We start from the raw sequence: 22846 nt of genomic DNA, 5'->3' as shown, positions 1-22846 counted from the left end.
TCTGTGAAATATAGGCAGCTCAGCCACAGAAACGCCTAAACACTTAGAGACCATCTTGCTGGTCTTGAACTTGTGAAAAAGAAAAGCTTTGAGGAGAGGGTGGCCGTCTCTGAGGGTATATGATTTTGATGCAGACATGGAGAGCTTATGCCATCATGAAGTGAAGACAGTCAGTATTCATTTTATCTGGTAACAGCGGCAGCATTTTAGATAGGCCCAGGTTTGAAAACCAGTCCCTTGGGCAAGTTACTTCATCTCTTTCTGCCTCAATTTCCCCATATACAAAATGAGGATATAATGATAACTACCTCACTGGCTGCAATGAAAGTGTCTGTGTAAACTATTGGTGAGTGCCTGGCTTGTAGTACGTGCTAGGTATAAACTGTTGCTGCTGTTATTACTATTAGTGTTGTTGTAACTCTTATTCTTCCTTGCTCTGGGATCATGTTTAATTTGTAGAACTGCCACAGTCCTTGTTTTTCCTTCTTAATTTGCCCTCCTTTCAGCACTTTCTACCACTGTACTAATAACCACCCAAGGACAGAGAGGGAAAGAAAAATGTTCAGGCTTGTCATGTTTTGTGTGTCAAACATATATAGAAGTAGAAAGAACATATTTATAGGAAAGTGCTATTTTTAAAGGTTAAAAAGTGTAAAGTGTCATTTGAAGTGTGGAAAGTAGAAATTACAAGCCTTTTGCCTTGACCCAACTTTTTAAATATTCTGTGTATACAATGCATATTGTACATAGTTGTAATTCTAGAGGACATACCATTTTATGGATTTTCACCACCCAGCATTACAACATAAGCATTTTTCTCTGTCCCTTAGCCTTGGCAAACAGTTTTCAATGTTTTTGTTTTTTTATCATGGATAATTATTGGCTTGTTGTATATATTGCCTCCTTTAAAAAAATTATAATTAAAATGGCAGTGAAAATCTACTGCAGATGGTTGGGGTTATCTTAGGAGATTTTTTTTCTGTTTTGATTAGGAATCTGTGTATTTGTTTCCTGATACATGGGAATCTTACTGTAACGTGGTTCTTTGGAAAATTAGCTTTATGAAGATGAAATAGCCCCAGTCCATGTAATAATACCAAGCCTATAACTTGGGGTTAAAGGTAAACCTGCTGTGTATCAATATCTCTGCATGAGACCAGGACTGTGCTAGACCTGAGCTGTCCAATATGGGACTGGTCACTTGTAGTTATTTAAACTAATGAGAATTAAGTAAAATGAAGGTCAGTTCCTCACAGTCACACTGGCCTATTTCATATGTTCAGTAGCCACGTGTAGCTAGTGACTACCATATTGGACAATGCAGATACAGAACATTGTCATCATTGCAGAAAGTTCTGTTGAATAATGTAGCCTTAGCTTATTCTCTGACTGCTCAGTTCCTTAATCTTACAGTGACAAGGAAGAGCCACCTATTTGTAGGGTTTTCTAGAGCAGAAGTCGGCAAATATTGTCTGCCTGTTTTTTTAGTAACATTTTATTGGAACACAGCTACACCTGTTTGTTTACCTATGGCTGCTTTTGTGCTACAACAGTAGAGCTGTGTTGAATAGTTATGACAGACCAAATGTGGCCCACAAGCCCATAGTGTCCACTCTCTCTTTACAAAAAGTTTGCCAATCCTTTTATCTAGACCAGGTTTCTCAACCTCAGCACTAATTAATTATTTGTTTTGAAGGACTGTCCTGTGCATTGTAGGATGTTTAGCAGCATCCACGGCCTCTGTGCACGAGATACAAATAGCACCACTGCCCCCTCCCACACCCAGCCAAAAATTTCTCCAGACATTGCCAGACATCTCTGGGGAGCAAAACCACCCCACCCCCTGCTCTGAGAACCACTAATCTAAAGTGATGTGGCTTGACAAAACATCCATTTATAATACTATAAAAAAAATCTTTAGAGAGCTGAATAAATTAAAAAGTCATTTTATGCTACATTAGCAATCTCTCCAGAAACAGAAATGTTTCCTTTAGCATGATAGAGTAACTAGAGTAGGGCAGGGGAATGGATGCACTGAGGTTCCACAGTTCACTGTCTACTAACTGGGGAGCAAATAAGATGGAAGTCACATCATCTTTGAAGTTAATGGGGACGTGTGGTTAATTTTGCAGGCTTTCTGGTCTCCTTGATGAAACACAATGTGACTGCAGGGTTTTTGTTAACTGAATGTGTAGATGTCGTGTGTACATAGCCAGTACCTTGTGCTGAATCTGGCCAGAAGGAATTAGTAAATATTTATTAAATGATTATTGATAAATGCAGTAAATTAGTACTTATCCGTCTTATTTGTGACTTTAAGTTGTCCATATAAGTTCTTACCCTCATTACCCAAAATAATTGAATAACTGGTTGTATTTACCTTCATTAGAAGTTATGAGAATTGGATTAAATGTCAAGACCTATAAAATTGTGTTCAGTTCTTTTAAGATCTGGTGCTTGAATACTTTTCAGAGTGGTGATTTTCAAAGCTATAGAAAAAAGCTATGTTAAGAGATCAAGTACTCACTTTGTAGGAAAGTAGAGTATTGGGGCACAGGTTTTAATTAATAAACAATGTATGTAGTATTTCTGAATTCTCATTTAGAAAATGGGGTGAATTAGAATTGGGAAAATTGCCTTTCAAAGTGAATATCAGGCATACCTTTATCTAGTTCTTCAAATTAAAATTAAATTTAAAAAATTTTAATTGGTATTGAAAGGGATATACAATGTACAGCACAGATAATGGAGCACACGTCCATGTGGTTAAATATCTAGGAAGGTAAGCAGTTTTGACTACTGAATTCAAGTGAATTTTAGGTGAACTTGTTTGTTCCGTGCATGATGTATTTCTGTTTGTTTTTTCAGATCTTACCAATATATTTGAGTCCTTCCTGCCCCAGTTGTTGGCCTATCCCAATCCCATAGATCCTCTCAATGGTGATGCTGCAGCCATGTACCTCCACCGACCAGAAGAATACAAGCAGAAAATTAAAGGTAAGAAGGCAAATCGTTTAACCTAGAGAAGAAGAACTTAAGTCTATTCAGCTTTGATCAATGATGGCCCTTCTTAGTTACTAATAATTTTTCTCAGGCCTAAAAAGACATAGCTGCTGGCTGGAGCAGAGCTCACTAACCTCTGTAGTTCTGAGGGTCAGAGGCAACCTTTGGAAGCTGCAGTACCAACACGAGAGAAGGGAAGGAGAGAAAGAGCAAAAGGAAAGATGGAAAGATGAGAAAGTGGGAGGCTTAACTGTTGGGTGGTAGAAGGTATAACCCTGCCAGAAATCCATGTGGACACATGTCCAAAAGAATTTTTGCCTTCATTTGCTTCCTCTTGTCTTGTAAAGTTAGAAAATTAGACTTGAGAATAATGATTAATTGAAAGGTATAATCTCACATGAATTTAATAGACAATTAATCGTCCTGGCCTTTCAATAAAACAGTTACCTTTGGGAGTTGGAAAAATAATTGCCAAATCCATCATTAGACTTTTAAAGAATTATATTTTACCTATGGAATTAAATATATCCAGTTAGGCTATGGTCACTGTGCTCAGTGGTTAGGGCATTGACCCATGCACTGAAAGGTCACAGGTTTGATTTCTGGTCAAGGGCGCATACCTGGGTTGCAGGTTTGATCTGGGCCTGGTTGGGGCATGTGTGGAAAGCAGATACTTGATATATCTCTCTCACATTGATGTTTCTCTCTTGTTATCTCTCCCTTCCACCCCCCAACCCTCCCTTCCATTCTCTCTAAAAATCAATGGGAAAAATATCCTATGGTGAGGATTAACAACCAAAAAAGTATACTCAGTTGGCTTCTTTTCTTGGTCCAATACTTTGGGAAGTTTTCATGTAGGCATATTTCTCTGCTACTGCACATACCTTGCCCCTGATCTATGGATTTTTCTGTTAAAACCTGAAATGTACTGTTAAAGTTAGAAATGTGTTAGTGATGGCAGCACTAGTTTCCTAATTCTTTAGGATTTAGAATCCCATTTTCCCATCTTAAACTGTTTACATATTAATGGGACATGAATGTCATGAGAACTTTCATATTGAAAAGTCTAGATACATAAAGTTCTACCAAAAAAGAAAAGAATTCATAGACCTGTTTGTCTTAACAAATGGAAGGCATTGGTATATACCCAATATTTAGCACAACTTGCCCATCTGCCTAGCAGTTCAGAACATTATCTTCCGCAAAGCAGTGCCCTCTGAGGTGCATTTGTAAGAGATGGCAGTAGAAATAATTCATGAGAACTTGAATACATAGGTCTTCACTCCGCAGGTCTGAGACACTCAGGAGCATTTGGGGCTACTGTGGATCATGGTCGGTTTCCTTCTCTTCGTTTTCTCCTCTCCTCTGGTCTCTACAGGGTATTGTTCAGTACTGTTATTGAGATAAAATAGAAATAAATCTACTCTAATTTACTTAGGTCTCAGGTGCTTTGCAAGTTATCTAATTTATGCGGGAGAGTATCTACATAGCCAAACAAATAGGTATCAAGAAAAAGGCAGTCAGTGTCAACCAGATAAAATCCTATTATGACACTATTAAAAATTTGACAAAGGAATCACTTAACAGCGTCTATAACCCACAGATACCTTGGTGCAGAACATATGTCTATAGTTCTGTGTTAACTATGCTGCAGCAATTGAACACTACTGTTTTAGTACATATCTGCTGTAATACCAATTGCAAAAGGAACCTAGCCTACATTTTTATCTTAGAATGGCTAGCTCTAGCTTAGGGAACTCTAGCTTTCTGAAATGTTAATGCTGGCTATCATTTTGTCTTCCTTAGTAATCTGAGAAAATCATGGCTGTCAGACCTGAGCTCACCCCAACTTCCTACTGTACCCTTGTTCCCTCCAGTAGGAAATAAGAGATGTCCCATCTTATTTCTCAGACTACCCCCACCAACCTGTGATCTTGTTTTCCCATGGATCCCCTTTTTCCTGGTTCCACCTCTTCCCCTAGACCAGTGGTCGGCAAACTGCGGCTCACGAGCCACATGCGGTTCTTTGGCCCCTTGAGTGTGGCTCTTCCACAAAATACCGACTTCTGCGCATGGGCCACGAAGTTTCAATCGCACTGTACATGCGTGCCCGCACGTGGTATTTTGTGGAAGAGCAACACTCAAGGGGCCAAAGAGCCGCATGTGGCTCTCGAGCCGCAGTTTGCCGACCACTGCCCTAGACCAGTGGTTCTCAACCTTCTGGCCCTTTAAATACAGTTCCTCATGTTGTGACCCAACCATAAAATTATTTTTGTTGCTACTTCATAACTGTAATGTTGCTACTGTTATGAATCGTAATGTAAATATCTGATATGCAGGATGGTCTTAGGCGACCCCTCTGAAAGGGTCGTTCGACCACCAAAGGGGTTGCGACCCACAGGTTGAGAACCGCTGCCCTAGACTATCAGAGGCACCCTCATTTCAGAAGCCTTTATCTGCTCCTGTGGATTCCTTTAGGAGTCTTGCCATTTAATTCCTTTCATTTTCAAACTTCTTGCTTCCTTGCCTTAGACTGCTGAGGTCTAGTTTTGTTTTCCCTCCTATACTGAATCTGTGATCTCATTTCTTCCCAATCTTTTGGAGCCTTCTCAAGATCTGTTTTCATGGACCTCTGTGCAGCTTTGGTATTTTACCTCTTACCTTTCTGAAAACATTTCTCATTTCATTTCCAAACATGGTTATTCTCTTTAAGATTCTGTCCTTCACCCCCTCTTCCGCCTCCCCCACTCCTTGGGAAGCCTATTCAACCCTCACAACTTTAAACAATCCCCCCCAGCCCAGCTGGTGTGGCTCAGTGGTGGAGTGTCGACCTATGAACCAGGAGGTCACAGTTCAATTTTCTCTCAGGGCACATGCCCAAGTTGTGGGCTCAATCCCCAGTAGGAGCCATGCACGAGGCAGCCAGTCAGTGATTCTCTCTTATCATTTATGTTTCTCTCTCTCCCCCTCTCCCTTCCTCTCTGAAATCAATAAAAATATATTTAAAAAAAATAAAAATAAAAATAAATAAATATACACACACACACACACACACTTTTTTAAATTAATAAATCCCCTTCAGGCAGATGAATTTCCAAAAATGTGTCTAATGGGGGAAATGGGCCGTATGTAATACTTTCAATAAAAGGATTTAAAAAAAATAAAACAAAAATGTGTCCAGGTGTGACTCTCCCCTGAGCTGCTCGTGGACATTTCCACACCTAACATCACACAGAGATCGGTGTGTGCACCCTTCACCATGAGCGTTACCCGCACTCGTACTGAGCTGATGCTGTTTCACCTGTGAATATTGGACTGTCTGTGGAAGGCATCATTGGCACCGTCATTGCCCGCTCAGCCTTCACTGAGTGGCATCTCAGCTTGCCATCCAGGCCCTCTGCCACTGTGTGCGATCTACACCTTCGCCTTTATTCCTCTAAATGCATCAATATATGACAGTAAAATTGGATGAGTTTCAGGTACCCAACTATATCCTCTTCCTTAGTTAGTCAGGGAAAGTTTCAGCACTACAGAGAAACAGATGATAACTCTGTACCCATCCCCCAACTAGATGAACCTCTACATTTTGCCTTATTTGCTTCAAAATTTTTTAAAGAAAGAAAACAAATGTAGCTCTGAAGGTTGTATTTTCACATCCCAGCCACTTCCTTCTCCCTCTGCTTTTGGCCAGGCGCTGGCTTTCCCCTGGAGTGGTGGCTCCTGCGCTGCAGTGGAGAAGCCAAGCCCTTCAAGGGTCAGTGCAGACACGACTCCTTCCCTCTGATGAACTCAGCAACTAACTGCCTTTTCTCCTCATGGGTTTCTCCTCATTAATGACCTTGCTCTTCATTTTCTCTCTCCTGAAAGGCCTTGTCCTAGTAAGCACTTAATACGTAAGTGTTTCCTTGAATATACTTAATTAAGAAGGCTGATAGTATCAAATTACAGTGTCAAAGTGCAGCAGCTTATTTCTACGAAGTAGCCAGCCCATTAGAGAGTAAAAATAAAATTTCTAGGGCTTTAATAAACATTACTCTCACTCTAAAAGGTAAGCTAATGTCAGTTTCTACCTAGTTAGGGCCTTTTTTCCCCCAACTCATTATCTCAGTGTAAAATTTTGTCACTATGAATTTGAAGTCAGAAATCTGTAAACTTGTTTTGTAAATATCAGATTTGGCCAATATAGTCTGTCACATACTCTTCTTTTTCTCTTTTTAAACAACCCTTTAAAAAAATATTTTTAAAAAATTCTTATCTAGCCTGGCTGGCATGGCTCATTGGTTGAGCATCTACCTATGAACCACGAGGTCACCGTTTGATTCCTGGTCAGGGCACATGCCCAGGTTGTGGGCTCGATTCCCGGTGGGGGGCAGTGTGGGGGGGAGCATGCAGGAGGCAGCTGATCAATGATTCTCACTCATCATTTAAATAAAAAATTAAAAATCCTTATCTAGGTTCCCACACTAACTTATTCAGATTTGGCAGGCCCATTTGGCCGTTTTTCTCATCTTCCTCTTATTTAGCCCCTAAGTAATCCCATGGGAGGAAAAACAAAGCGTAAGGATATGAGGATGTGTGTGTCTCCCTGCTGGCATTCTGAACAGGAATCTAACTGTCTTGTCTCTTCATATTGTGCATAGGCTATTTACTTGAGAGCAGTGTGCACTTAGAGATCTTGGGAACAAGTTTAATTGTGTGTTCAGCAGTTCTTAACTGTTTGTTCAGCCTAGGCTACAGCAGCATAAACCTTCAGGTAAATAACACATGGCGAAGTCACTCCAGGTGGCTGTCAGACAGCAGCTCCTTCCTGAGCAGATTGAGAGACTGCTTCACCAGCTGCTTCAGAAACCTGACAGGCAGGACCTGTTTAAACTAAAATCTATTCCTAACATAATAGATTTGGCCGGCTATAATTATATCACTGCAAACCTAAAAATGATGGGGGATTTCCTTATAAACTACTATGGAATCATAACTAGTCCAGTGCTATCTGGGAGGTGAATAGTTCTGTTAATATAGGAAGTTACAAGAAAGTACAGAGAACACATTTTCCCAAACCATCAAGTTTGGAGGAGGGCAGCCGCACTAGAGGTTAGAGGGCTGGAGGCTGTTTGACGCTGGGCATCGTCCTGGATATCTGCTGACCTTCCTGTGCCTTGCAGCCAAGGCCCAAGGGTGGTTGGCTGCCTTGTGTACATCCATCTGAGGGTGTTCACCCACCTGGTAGGTGTTCTTACATCTGGGAGGTGATGGCCCAGGGAGTTCTAGATGGTGAAACAATGTATTTATTCCCCTACAAGTCCCCATCCTGCTTTGCCTCTCCGCCTAATGGGGTAAAATTCATAAACTCCAAAGTCTTCCCTTAGTTTTCATGACCACAGATGTTATCTTTGTTACCACCCACCCATGTGGGGAGAGCTGGGACTTGCCAACATGGGGGTCATGAAGCACATGCCTGCCTCTCACTGCCCTGGTTTTCTTTGTCCCCATCCCCTGTGCAGAGTACATCCAGAAATACGCCACGGAGGAGGCGCTGAAGGAGCAGGAGGAAGGCACCGGTGACAGCTCGTCGGAGAGTTCTATGTCTGACTTTTCAGAAGACGAGGCCCAGGATATGGAGTTGTAGTAGAGAAGGCACCTGCTTTTCAGAAAGACTATTATTTCCTAACCATGAGAAGCAGACTATAATATTCATATTTAAACAAAGCAATTTTTTTTATTACTAAACAAGGTTTTTATGAATAATAGCATTGATATATATATATTATATATCACCCTTTAGATCTTGATTTCTTGGTCATTTCTCAACCTGAGGTGCATAGCATATTCCCACATTCCATTTTGGTAGCAATATGCGGTCTGGATGCATGCATTCATAAGTCCATTTGGCCAAGTCAGCCTGTGTGCTACTAACTGTCAAAAGAAATAGCCGCTCTGATAGGTAGACAAGTAAAAATAACAGGAAAAAGTTGCTTCTTTTATTGATGGTTCCAAAGAAACAAACCAAACCAACCAGCTCTTGGATGTGAAGATAGAATAGTGCTTTTTCAAAACGGAGAGGAGGAAACTGGGAGGCAAGGCCTGCAGTGGGAGCGTGTAGAGCCAGCGCGTCACGGAGCTGCTCCCGCCTATGATTCGACCTGGGTGGCCTCATTTCTGTGGAGTAACAGTGTAAACAGGGAGCTAATTGGAGTGTTGAAACTTAAAACAATTTTTGACTCGGATTTTAAGTACATTTTTACATGTAGATTCCTGCCCTTCTGGCTACTCGGCCCTGCAGCCACGAGTGTATTCCTTTGGAGAACCTGTGGGAAGTGTTTTCTGAACTTGATTCTTTCTATGGTAGAGCTTGCAGTCCAGACCTTTTTTGAGAGGACAGGCCAGGAAGAGAAAAGTGACTGGGAAGATGTGTCCTCTCCAGCACGTGCAGTCACATCCTCATGCGATTGGCCACTTTGAGACGCTCCCCTGGCTGAGAGCTTTAAATCGGAGGGTGGCTGTGGGTTCTTTGATTGGGGTTTGGGTTTGGGTTTTGGTGTGTGTGTGAATTGTGCTTGGACAGGTTACAGATTTAATCTTCACCTGCCAAGAGAGGGCCTCCTCCTCGGATAGCCGCTCGGTGGACCCTTAGACTCGGGAGGAAGACCCTTCTGGTGGCTGAAACTCCTGGGTTCTCTCCTCCACCTTTTGGTTTTGGTTTTGGTTTTCCTGCTGCTGCTGCTGCTGCTGCTTTTGGCAGCGGCCTGGTCATCATCTGCTTGTGGGAGTGGGAAATGGGTAGTTTAGACCCAACACGTATTCTAAATTTCAAATGAGTAATAATTGGAACAAATAAAGTATCTTGTACCCAAAGTGACTGTACATGGGGAAAACACAGCTTTTTTCAGAGTGTGACTGAATAGAGGAGAGGAATCAGAAATGTGAGGTAGTAGTAAAACAGGTGAGAAGGAAGAAGTCTCCTCCCCTGTGTATGTTAAGAGGAAATCAGACTGTTTACAGCGCCTGCTAATGAAATGTGTACTCCGCTAACCATATGTCCAGGTTGCCGGCAGTTTCTTTCAGATCTGAGTGTTGCCTGCTGAATTTGGAGAACTCTAGACAGCACCTCTGTATTCGTTTTGTCTCGCAACCAGTAGGACAAGAACAGAAATAGCCAATCCTAAAACCTTCTAAAGACAATTTTTGAATGTCCCACTGGGATAATTTAATTTTTCTTTCTGATGTGTGTTTTTAGTTTAGAAGTGCTATATTCCACAAGATTTGAGTCAATGAGGTTGGAAGATATCCTATCTTTTTTAGTCAAAAAGCACAATCAATCTTTTCTTTGAAAATCTATATAAAGTACAACTTGCTTTTAGCATGATTATTTTCCTAAATAAAAAAAAAGACAAAGAATTTACTTATTTTATGTTAATTACGGGCATGAAGCAAAAGGTTTTCTTTACAAAAATTAAAAGTGCAGTTATGTAGGGCTGTGGTTAGTTAACCGTACTGAGTTGCCGATCTAGCATTTGTGGCTTGTTGGAAGGGTAGTGTTAACTATTTAACATGTAACGGTGTACTTAACTCTTATCTAGCACGTTGTCTTCTCATTGCTTTGGGGGAGGGAGGGTCTGCTGGCACTGTCTAACTTGCTTACCTGCTGAATTAGCAGTTTGCTTGTGCTATAACCGTTATTGTAGGTGCGACTTAGGGTAGGCTTAAAGTGCTGGGTGGTGATTTGAGTTCAAACAATAAAAAATTGTATTTTTTCAATATTGTATAAACAATAGTGTTCTAATTACCTTTCAAAAAAATAATTCTTTTAAATCCTGTCCCAAAAACTAGCAGAACCAAGTTTAGGAAAGTTATGTGCCACAGCTCTGCTCCTCAACTGAATCCATGTTTTTCTAACGAAAAGACACCAGCTTGCCTGTGAAGAAAGCTCGGCACTGGAAATGTGGTAGTGCAGAATCCCAAGTGAAGACGGGGAGGAGGTTGCAGGCGTTAAGAAACAGACCTGACTGTGGCTGCTGTGTGTGTGTGTGTGTGTGTGTGTGTGTGTGTGTGGTCTCCAAGTCTGTGTGATGAAGGTGTAATTAGGGCTTCTCTATTAGTACTGGAAGCTTCCAGAATTGCTACTCAAATCACTCATTCTGTGCAAGTCTGTCTCATCGGAGCACTAACCTTGGTCCCATGCATGTTTTTCACTCTGTGTGGGTCTTTACCTCTCCACTTCGAAGTGGACTTTGGGTAAGTTGAACAGAATCCCTTCTTAATGCTAACTTTTTGTCCCTTCCCAGTACCTGGAAGAGGTGGGAGTAGGAGACCGTACTAACAGGTGCAGAGGGGGCTGGAAGAGGCCTGGCGTGGATCTGAGGACTCGGGGCCCCCAGAAATAGATGGTTGAGTGAGGGGTGTTTCAGCACCAAGCACCTTTCCAGCTTGTCCCATCACAACACTCAGACGCATCTGGAGCCCCTCAGAAGGGCTGGATGTTCCTGCTTTTAAAGGTGGTGGTGGTAAGTCAGGGTTGTTTCTGGCAGTTTCCCTTCCTTCCTTAATACTCATCCTTTTTAAAATTCTACCTTGTGGTTTACCAGCGCCTATTCAAATGACCGAGCTCAAGCTCTCGCCAAACACCAAGCAAGGTGGCTGCGGCCTTGGATCCACAGCTCTCCGCAGCCCAAGCCCCAGCCTGTGGGTTGCCTTTATGGGTAGCCAACCTAGACTATGGCATTTTTGCTCTTTTAGTCTTCGGTCTCATTGCCCTCCTTGACTTGACTGTGCAGTTCCAACCAGCATTTTATACTAGTGAGATAATTACCAGAAGTTGCCATGAACCTAACATTTTTCTTCCACTTCAAAAGCTGTTCTAATTGCCAACTGGCTGATCTAAGCTCTTGGAGGGTGTTTCCCCTCAAAGGAATTGTTCCCTCTCAAAAGTCTCCCTGAAGCCCTGCTTGGCCTTGGCCTATGACACTTGCTTTTTATTACGCCTCCTGTTGGGATGGCTGAGAATCATGAAAGACACATCTTTCACTAGCTTCTGTGCGGCCAGCTTCCGGGAACTAGTGTTTGATTTTGTGGCATGTGACCCTTCCGTGTTCTAGGAACTCGGTTAGAAAAGTGAAAGCCATTAACAAAAGTAAGTTTTATTTCACCAGCTTCCTAACTGGGTTCACAGCCTTGTTGGCTGAAATCAAAACATTTCTGACTGGGCACAGACACCTGGTCTTCTTTGGACTTCTGAATCCATGTTCCTGTTCCTCTGGCCATGAACACCGTGGCGATTCCATTAGGGACTGGCTGGAGTGGAGGCCCCTGGGGGAGGGGAGCTGACGGCCCGCAGGTGTGAAGGTTCCCCACTCACCGGAGGAAGGGCCAGGACTCTTAATTCAGCAAACACTGGCCTTGGCTGTGGCCTTGGGAAGAAATGGCCATCATTTACTGATTGTATTTGGTACATGTTGTGTGATACTTGAAGAGATAAAAGGGACTCGCCAGCCCTTAGTTGAAATCTGAGCTCTTTACCACTTATTTTTTCCTCGCCCTAGCTCCTCCCTTCCATCTTTTTCCTTGCATTGTGATGATCTAGTGGGCACTTCTGTCAACAGGACAAATGCCTCCTCTGACTATAACCTCTTAATAGTTGTGTATAATGAAAACTGTAAACTTTTTTTAAATAAAATGTGCATATACCTTGGCAAATGGCTGGACCTTGATGAATGAGATTGGCCCCCACGATTACTTAGCCTGTTTTTATTGACGTCCTCCCTGTTCCTCTGGCTCCTCTGCCCCCAGCTGGCCTCTTTCCTTTTTCTTTTCCTGACTGAGAAGCTCTTACAAGGCGGACTGGATTAGCTTGGGACGGGAGTGTCACTTCTGAGCAGTCATCACCAAGAGGCCTTGCCTCCCGAGGCCTGTCCCTGGAGCAGCAGGTGCCTGCTGGCTGTGCACAGGGCTGGCCGCGAGGCTTCACCAGAGCCCTAAAGAGCCATCTCTTCTGTGAAGTCCTATAGCCTGAATTTACCCCAGTGACCCCAAGTAGATCAGCAGCCATGGCTCCCATGTTAGCTCAAACTTTCTAGACCGCGGCAACTAATGCTTCCTGCTGGGGGGCCAGTCTTCCTCAACAGGTTCCCCCCTGTGCCAGGTGCCGGCCTCAACCAGGGAGGGGAGAGCAGTGGGTATTCATCAGAAGTTGACCACTGCATTGTTGCTGCATTTCCATTCCTGAGGCATATGCCCTCAGTGGCCACCAGATGGAGATATTGCCTAGTTTATTGGAGAATCTATTCGTTGGATTTTGTCAGCACTCTTAAGACAAAGGGTTCCTTTGGTCACATGTTCTCATTCCCCCAACTCTCCACTGTTTCTCTCCTTATTCATTCCCCCCACACTCCTTTTTTTTTTTTTTTTCTTGTCGCGTCCTCATGTATTTTGCAGTAAGCCCAGCTTTGTATCTACCAGGGGGAGAGAGGTAAAGCCATCTGGGAACTGTCCCGTGCGAGTAACACCTCAAGCTCTCCTGTGGCAAGTAAACCTCAAGCTACCCTGGCTGCCTCCAGTGCTCAGAAGCAAAACATTGAACAGGCTCTTTGCAGGTGGTCTCACTGGCCCCTCAGCCAAGGGTGGGGTGGGCCAAAGGACCGAACCAGCAGTGTGAATTCTAGCCCCCTCTCTTGCACTAACTAGCTGTACAGCCTCAGGTTCATCTGTAAAAATAAAGTTCCCTAAACTACTAAGTTCTGACACTGACTCAACTCCACCTAGGCTCTGAAACATCGCAGGATATAGTATTCGGAGAGAGGAATTACATCAACCCCGAGAAACACCAAGGTTCATGAGCAGAGGTTGAGTTTGGGAACCCAAAGAGCTTTGGGAGTTTAGAGCGCCTGTTTTCCAGCTGAAGGGAGAATTAGATCTGTGGGTCATGTAAGTAGCCATTCCATGGCGGTCACACACGGCAGCTCCTTTAAAAGCTGCTCTATGGGGAGTCCCAGTGCATTGGGGGGTGGGGGGGGCATCTGGTCTCCTCACCCACCCGTAATCACTTCCTCATCCTCAGCCCTGCTGCCTGCCTGAGGCCTTGCCCCTTCCTCGAGAAGGGCACCCGGGGTTTCTGCGGCATATTGTCCTGGGAATTAAATTCTCTGCCATCTCTGAAGGCTGCTCTCTCCCCCAGGGATGCGTTTCCGTGACGCGGCCTGGTACTTCCTGCGCCCCACCTAGAACAGGGCAGGGGGCGGGGGGGGCTCTCACAATCGGCCCTGCAGAGGTCCTGCAGCACCTGCCATGAGCAGCCTTGCTGATGAGAAAAGCTCGCAGGCTTCTTAGGGACCCAGATCCCAGGATGAGCCTACAATCCATCTGAGCCGCCCCTGCTGTCCAGTGCCTCTCGTGGGGTTTGTGCACACACAACTTGGAACTGAAGAGTTACCCTGATGGGGCTTAATGCTAGAAGCTGAAAGATGGAGTGTTTCCCCTCTTGCTCTGTGTGAGGGGTGTGCGTGTGTGTGTGTGTGTGTGTGTGTGTGTCCCATGGTGAAAGATGTTTAGTTTTGAAGAAGGAGCACTTCTGTGGACCGGGGTTCCTCAGAGCTCTTTGGGACTCAAACTTGACTCCTAGGACTGGTGTCAAGTGGTTGAGGTGGCAGGAACAGCCTTGGGCTTCCTAAGAGAAAACCTCAACCTTCTGGCTGCCTGGTCATTGCCAGTTGACCTGGAGAGGGGCCGCTGGACAGCTGTGGGGTTAGGCCGTCAGGTCTGTCTCAGCTGCCCTTCCCATGGCTCCTGCCAGCCACGTCAGCCCGTGCAGAGCAAGCAGCTCCCTTTGAAAGCTTCAGCCCCGATTTCGTTCTATCCAGTTCTATAAGCAACGAGTCACGTGCCTGCTACAGGCCACTGGTGTGCGTTTCAGAGAGTGGAACAAAGATTTTCAAAGTTGCACTTCAGCAGAGTTCAAAAGAACTATATGCTGGTAGCAAGTCAGCATCCCAGAAACATGTGCAAGTCTGTGATGCCCTCCTCTGGAGGGAGCCATCAGCAGTGGCCAAACAGGGCTTCCCCCTGTGGTCCTCACACTGGCCCTGGGAGCCTTGGAGGAGTAGACCCGAACGTGGCCCCATTTCACATTAACTGCTTGTGAGGTGCCAAGAGACTTGGGCACAGTGAGTGGCACAGTCAGTGTTGGGACCCAGGGCTTCAGGACAAAGATGAGTGTTCTTTGCACGAGCCATGCTGTGCCGAGGCAGATGCCCATCTAACACCCGTGGGGGCTGTGGGCCCCGAGCCTGCCATCTGGGACTCCCACCAGATGCTCCCAGGTTGACCCTGTGAGCGTGGCTCCCTCCTGCCCTGGGGTCGCATGTGCTTGGTCCCTGAGGGTCAGGGCCTTTCCCCACACAGATCCCCATTTCCACTGATGGTAGGGTCCCCAACCCCTGGGGCCTGCAATAGAACCGGAAAATAAAAATCAGATTTAACCCAGCCCACTCCCTACAGCAGAAATATAGAAATAGAATGCCATCTACAAGAGTAATTTAAAACTTTCTAGTGGTCACATTTAAAAAAAAAAAAAAAAGGTAGCCAGGCTGGTGTGACTCAGTGGTTGAGTGTCATCTCATGCACCAGGAGGTTGCTGGTTAGATTCCAGGCCAGGGCACATGCCCGGGTTGCGGGCTCCATCCCTAATAGGGGCCGTGTGAGAGGTAGCCAATTGATGTTCCTCTCCCGCTTCCTTCCTCTCTCTGAAATCAATAAAAACATATTTTTAAAATGTAAAAATAATGTTTTATTTAATATATCCAAAATACTCTAGTGTGTGATTACTATTTTAAAAGGAATGAGGTGGGCAAAGGACCTAAATAGACACTTCTTCAAAGTGGACATACAGATGGCCAAGAGACATATGAAAACATGATCAAAGCTACTGATCATCAGAGAGATGCAAATTAAAATGACAATGAGGTATCACTTCACACCTGTCAGAATGGCTACCATCAACAAATCAACAAATAACAAGTGCTGGTGAGGATGTGGAGAAAAGGGAACCCTAGTGCACTGCTGGTAGGAATGCAGACTGGTGCAGACATTATGAAAAACAGTATGGAGTTTCCTCAAAAAATTAAATATAGAATTGCCATTTGACCAGTGATCCCACTTCTAGGAATATAGCCTAAAAAAAAAAAAATACCAATCAGAAAGAATATATGCACCCCTATGTTCACAGCAAGCAGCACAATTTATAATAGCTAAGATCTGGAAACAGCCCACGTGCCTGTCAATAAATGAATGGATAAAAAAGCTGTGGTACATTTATACCATGGAATGCTATGCAGCAGTAAAAAACAGAAGAATCTCTTACCCTTTGAGACAGCATGGAGGGACCTGAAGAGTATCATGCTAAGTGAAATAAATCAGTCAGAGAAAGACAAGTATGTGGATCTAAGTAACAAAATAAACTGATGAACGGAGTAGATCCAGAGACCTGAAGCATGGGACAGAGTGCAGAATCTCAGAGGGAAGGTGGGGGAGGGCGGGGGGAGTAATCAACCAAGGACCTTGTATGCATATACGCATGGCCCATGGCCACAGACAAAGGGGCTGTGAGGGCCTGGGGCTGGAGGCAGGGGAAGGCTGGAGGGGGTCAATGGGGGAAAACTTTCAACAATAAACAATTATCCTATACTAGAGGGCCAGTGCACGAAATTTGTGCATGGGGGAGGAGGGGTCTCTCAGCCCAGCCTGCACCCTCTTGCAATCCAGGACCCCTTGGTGTAAGTCTGACTGCTGGTTTATGAGGGACACCCCACCCCCGCATAAACCAGCAGTCAGACATCTCTCTCACAATCAGGGACTGCTGGCTCCTAACCACTTGCCTGCCTGATTGCCCCTAACCACTCTGCTGCCTGCCTCATTGCCCCGAACCATTCTGTCTGCCTGATTGCCACTAACTGCTCACCTGCCTGCCTGATCACCCCTAAACACCTCTGCCTCAGCCCCTGCCACCATGGCTTCATCCGGAAGGACGTCCGGAATGACACCCGGAAGGTCGTTCAGCTGTTCGGTCTAATTAGCATATTTTGCTTTTATTAGTAGTAATATGCTAATTAGACCGGGAGACCAGCCAGGGAGGGCAGTTGGGGGCCATGAGGCCGTCCAGGAAGGGCAGTTGGGGGCCATAAGGCTGGGCAGGGAGGGCAGTTGTTGGCCATGAGGCTGGTTGGGGAGGGCAGTTGGGAGCCGTGAGGCCAGCCGTGGGGGGCAGTTGAGGGCGAGCAGGCCGGCAGGCAGAGTAGTTAGAGGTGATTGGGCAGGCAGGCAGGTGAGCGGTTAGGAGCCAGTGGTCCTGGATTTGGAGAGGGATGTCCACTGCCTGTGGGATCGGGCCTAAACCAGCAGTCAGACATCCCCTGAGGGGTCCCAGATTGGAGAGGGTGTAGGCAGGGCTGAGGGACACGCCCCCCATGCACGAATTTCGTGCACTGGGCCACTAGTCCTACATAATAAAAGCCTAATATGCTAAGTATCCAGTCAGCCATTCAACCAATCAAAGCATAATATGCTAATGATATGCTAAAGCTGCTCAACCGCTCACTGTGATGTGCACTGACCACCAGGGGGCAGCTGCTCAGACCAGTAGGTTAGCTTGCTGCTGGGGTCCAGCAGATCTGAACTGAGACAGATGGAACCCTCCTGCAGTCCCTCCCCATCCCTCCTTGGCCCCAATTGTGCACCAGTGGGGTTCCTCGGCCTGAGCTGCACCCTCTTGCAATCCAGGACCCCTGGGGGGATGTCAGAGAGCCGGTTTCAGCCCGATCCTGCAGGCCACTCCCTTGGGAGTGCGCCAGACACAGGGCTCATGGCTGGGGAGCGTCTCCCTGTTGGGACTGATTGGGCAGGCACAGTGGGGCCGGGCTGAGCGGAGCTGCAGGTGGTGTTGGACTGCGGGTTTCAGCCTATCCCTGCAGGCCACCCAGAGGGACCCCACCCGTGCACGAATTTGTTTAAAAATAATAATTAAAAAATAAAGCCCTAAATTTTAAAAAAATTTAAATGAGTGAAGTATTTTACATTCTTATTTGTGCACTAAGGATGTAAATCCGGTGTGTACTTTCACAGCACATCTCAACATTCAAAGTGACTACCCAAAATTTCAAAGTGTCACAGAAAACTTTACAAGGCTTGCTCTTAAATTTAAATGAAGTGAGATGAACAATTGGGTTCCTCTTCGAGTGCTCAATAGCCCCATGTGGCCGTGGTCACCTACCGGCAGTGCAGCCTGCAACCCTCCAGGTAGAGCTGGCATTTTTAGAAGCAAATAAATCCCAAGAGCGACTTTTATGGTGGGTTTGGAGCAGGACCCAGAATCCCACACTCAGAGACTGTTCTGGGTCGCGCCGTCCCGCGCACAGGGGAGCCCGGGGCAGGCTCGGGACGCGGGAGGCGCACCCAGGTCTCGCTGCGCGCGGCCGCCTCCTGCTGCGGGCGGATCGGGACCCGCAGGGTCACGGGAAGGACCCTTAGGGCTCAGGCCGAGGGGCTGCCCGGGCCCCTGGGGTGACTTCCAGGGCTCGGGGGCGCCCCGGCCCTGCGCCCGCCGCGGTGCCCACGGTGGTGCCCACGGGGACGCAGTTGGCACACGCACGGGCGGGGGGCTCTTCCCGCAGCGGGTCCGGAGGGGCGCGGCCGCTCGGCCATCCTGGCCCGCAGGGTCCGTCCCCGCCTCGAGCACCAGAGGGCGCCAGGGCCTCGCGCTGCGGCCCAGAGTGTGGCCGGCTCCTAGGTTCCCACGCCCGCCGCCCGCCGAGCCGGTGCGGAGTGGAGCCCGGAGGACCCCGGAGGCGCCCGTCCCGGGCCCTTCGGTTCTACCCCGGTGCCCGGCAGTTGCCAGGAAAAACCGCCAAGGCCACCCAAACACTGCGCCCGGGAAGCCGGCTCCACCCGGGGGCCCAGCCGCCTGGCGCCCTGGCCTTGACCCTCCCCGCTCATCTCAGGGCCTCTCAGCTGACTCCTCCTCCCCAGGCTCCTGGTGGTCGGGGTGGAGGTCAGGGTGGGGCCCCAGCACGGGGAGGCTGTAGATAAGGTTTGGGAAAATGAGAGGAGCCACGGGACTCCGGAGACCCGGCCTTAGGAGCCACCCGGCCAGAACAAGGCCACCCCAGAAGGCCGCCCTGGCCACCGGGCATCGGTGCAGCCATCCTTCCTCTCTGCCTCACCTGGAAGACAGCAAAGCCCAGCGGGAGCCAGGCCCTGCCTAGAGGTGGGGACCCGAGAGAAGAGAGGGAGACCTCCTCTTCAACATGATCTCTGAAGGGGAAGACCCCTCCCCCCGATGGAAAGGGGGTTCGGCAAAGAGAGGCCGCATCCAGGTGCTTACCACCCCGGTGCCAGCCACCGTCTGAAGCCAGGGGAGGGAGAGGCAGCTCACCTGCTTCAGCCCCATCCCCCAGCCGACCTCCTGGACAGGCTGGACTAAAGGTCATGGAAGCTCCACAGGCCACAGGAGGGCTTCCTGGAGGAGAGGGCTCCCCAGGGCTGGCTGGCTGGGGAGGAATTGGATAAAGGAGAAGAGAGGCGGGCACCCCAGGTAGGGGACTGGCCAGCGGTGTGCAGAGAGGCGGGAATGGACCTGAGGGGAGGGCCGAACAGGGGTGCATCTCCGGGTTCTGGCTGGCCTGGCGGTCATGATGGAAAAGGAGTTGAATGGTGGCTTGGGCCAAATCAGACATCAGAAGCACAAGTGGGGATAAAAAACAGAGCCGTGGGCAGGGGCCTGAGGTGTTCTCCAGAAGCGGAGGGCAGGGTGTCCCTGGCCCGTGTGGCTCAGTTGGTTGGAGTGTCTTCCAGTACCCAGAAAGGTCCCGGGTTTGATTCCCAGTCGGGACACATAGCGAGGTTCTGGGTGCCATCCCTGGTCCTGGTCAGAGCAAGTGCAGGAGGCAATCTAGATCCTCTGTTTCTGTCTTTTTCTCTCTCACCCTTCCTTTCTCTCTCTCTCTCTCTCTCTCTTCCCCTCTCTTCCTTCCCATCTTTCTAAAAAAATCAATGAAGCCCTGGCTGGAGTGGCTCAGTTGGTTGAGTGTCGTACTATGCACTGGAAGGTTGCTGGTTCAATTCCTGGTCAGGGCACCTGCCCAGGTTGCTGGCTCCATCCCCAGTAGGGGGTGTCTAGGAGGCTACCGATGGATGTTTCATTCCCATATCAATGTTTCTCTCTCTTTCTCCCTCGCCCTACTTCTCTCTCTTAAAATCAATAAAAATATTTTTTAAAAATCAATGATGCCCAGTGGGTGTGGCTCAATTGGTGGAGCCCTGTCCTGGGCACCAAGAGATCACCAGTTTGATTCAGGATACAGGCCTGGGTTTCAGGCTCCATCCCCCGGGCGGAGGTGGGGGGGGGGGCATGCAGGAGGCAGCTGATCTATGTTTCTCTCTCATTGATGTTTCTATCTCTCTCACCCTCTCCCTCTCTCTCTAAAAAAATCAATAAAAACATTTTTTTTACAAATTAAATTTTTTTAAAAAATTGAACAAAGTAGGAGGATCTCAATACCAGATATCAAGCTGTATTACAAAGCCACTGTTCTCAAAACTTCCTGGTACTGACACAAGAACAGACATATAGACCAATAGAACAGAATAGAGAACCCAGAAACCAAACCACTATGCTCAATTAATATTTGACAAGGGAGGCAAGAGCATACAATGGAGTCAAGACAGTCTCTTCAATAAATGGTGTTGGGAAAAGTGGACAGATACGTGCAAAAAAAATGAAGCTAGACCACCAACTTACACCATACACAAAAATAAACTCAAAATGGATAAAGGACTTAAACGTAAGATGGGAAACCATAAAAATACTAGAGGAATCCACAGGCAGCAAAATCTCAGACATATGCTGAAGCAATTTCTTCACCGATACAGCTCCTAGGGCAATGGAAACTAAAGAGAAAATAAACAAATGGGACTACATCAAAATAAAATGCTTCTGCACAGCAAAAGAAACCATCAACAAAACAACAAGAAAACCCACTGCATGGTAGAACATATTTGCCAATGTTATCACTGATAAGGGTTTAATCTCCAACATTTACAGGGAACTCATACAGCTTAACAAAAGGAAGATAACCCAATCAAAAAATGGGCAACAGACCTAAATAGATACTTTTCGAAAGAAGACAGAAGGAAGGCCAAAAGACATATGAAAACATGTTCGAAGTCACTAATCTTCTGAGAGATGCAAATCAAAACGACAATGCGGTACCATCTCACACCTGTCAGAATGGGTATCATCAACAAATCAACAAACGACAAGTGCTGGAGAGGATGTGGAGAAAAAGGAACGCTCGTGCACTGCTGGTGGGAATGCAGACTGGTGCAGCCACCGTGGAGAATAGTATGGAGTTTCCTCAAAAAACTAAAAATGGAACTCCCATTTGACCCAGTAATCCCACTTCTAGGAATATTCTCCAAGAAACTAGAAACTCCAATCAGAAAGGATGTACTCACCCCTATGTTCATAGAAGCACAGTTTACCATAGCTAAGATTTGGAAACAGCCTAAGTGCCCATCAGCAGATGAGTGGAATAAAAAAACTGTGGTACATCTACACAATGGAATACTACGCTGCGGTAAAAAAGAAGGAATTCTTACCATTTGCAACAGCATGGGTGGACCTAGAGAGCATTATGCTAAGTGAAATAAGCCAGTCAGAGAAAGATAAATATCACATGATGTCACTCATTTGTGGGATATAATGAACAACATAAACTGATGAACAAAACAGATCCAGAGACAGAGAAGCATCGATCAGACTGTCAAACCTGAGGGAAGATAGGGGAGGGTGGGGTGAGGGGGAGAGATCAACCAAAGGGCTTGTATGCATGTAAGCCTAACCAATGGACACAGACACCAGGGGGGTGAGGGCATGAGTGTGTGTGTGTGGAGGGGGGGGGCAATGGAGGGATAAGGGCACATATGTAATAACTTAGTAAAGAAAAAATAAGAAATTTTTTTTTTAAATCAATGAACTTGTCCTTTGGGTCAGGTGAAGGTTTAAGAAGAAGAAGAAGAAGAAGGCTGGTGGAGAGGGAATATGAGACAAGTTACAGGTCAGGATGGTGGAGCAGGGGTGACAGGCAGGAGCCACCAGGGCCTGGAGCACAAGGACAGGAAGAATAGAAGAGGCCTAGGGGTGTTCACTTCTGAGACTGAGGGAAGACCAGCTTCCGTCTTGAGTGTGCGCTCGCTCTGGCTCCTTCTTACTGCCTTGAGCTGCCCTTTGGAGAGACGCATGTGGCTGGGAACTGAAGCCAGAAACCCATGTCTTCTCCAGACTCGGTCAAGCTAGGAATGACTGCAGCCCGGGCCATGTGAATCCTAGATTCCCGACCCTCAAAAACTGGAATAGGTAATCAATTGTGGTTTTATGCTTCTAAATTTGGGGTGTAATTACACAGCCATAGATATCTAATACTCTCTGACTCTGTGGGACCACTGTATTAGCCATGGACTGCTCACCTCTAGGCTTAGTTTGTGTGAGAAAGAAAAATAATTTCTATTATGTTTAAACTGTGACTTTAAAAAGATATTTTTTGTTTCCTATTTCTTAAAACTGAACCTAACCTTAAAAGATTGATAATAAAGACGGGAAGTAACAGTGGAGTGGAAAGTTAGGTCCGACTGTCATATGTCGCGCTCCAGGAGCAGGAGAAGGAAGCAGGGAAGAGAAGGCGCTCATCTCCCCGTGACAGCGCCTTTGAAGGCTTCTTCTTAGAAGCCTCCTCCACGCTCCCACTGCTGCCTCCTTGGCCAAACTGAGACACAGGGAAGTGGGGAAATGCCCGCCTTCCGCTGC

General features: G+C 46.5%; 1 protein-coding gene across 2 annotated transcripts in view; it reads left to right on the top strand.

The window, feature by feature from the left end:
* Positions 1-10758, top strand: part of UBE2H (ubiquitin conjugating enzyme E2 H) — a 106876-nt gene extending 96118 nt beyond the window's left edge. For both annotated transcript variants that reach the window (XM_070423890.1, XM_070423889.1), the window contains 2 exons: positions 2869-2997; positions 8505-10758. In XM_070423890.1, the coding sequence (XP_070279991.1) occupies positions 2869-2997; positions 8505-8629 (254 nt within the window). In that variant the 3' untranslated portion in view covers positions 8630-10758. The remainder of the gene's footprint in view (positions 1-2868; positions 2998-8504) is intronic.
* Positions 10759-22846: the final 12088 nt, after the last annotated feature.

Source organism: Myotis yumanensis, unplaced genomic scaffold (genome assembly GCF_028538775.1).
Source record: "Myotis yumanensis isolate MYYU_CA2020_CCGP unplaced genomic scaffold, mMyoYum1.0.hap1 SCAF_9, whole genome shotgun sequence".
Taxonomy (NCBI): Eukaryota; Metazoa; Chordata; class Mammalia; order Chiroptera; family Vespertilionidae; genus Myotis; species Myotis yumanensis.
Note: the sequence above shows the minus strand (reverse complement) of the source record. Positions and strands in the feature narration are given on the sequence as shown.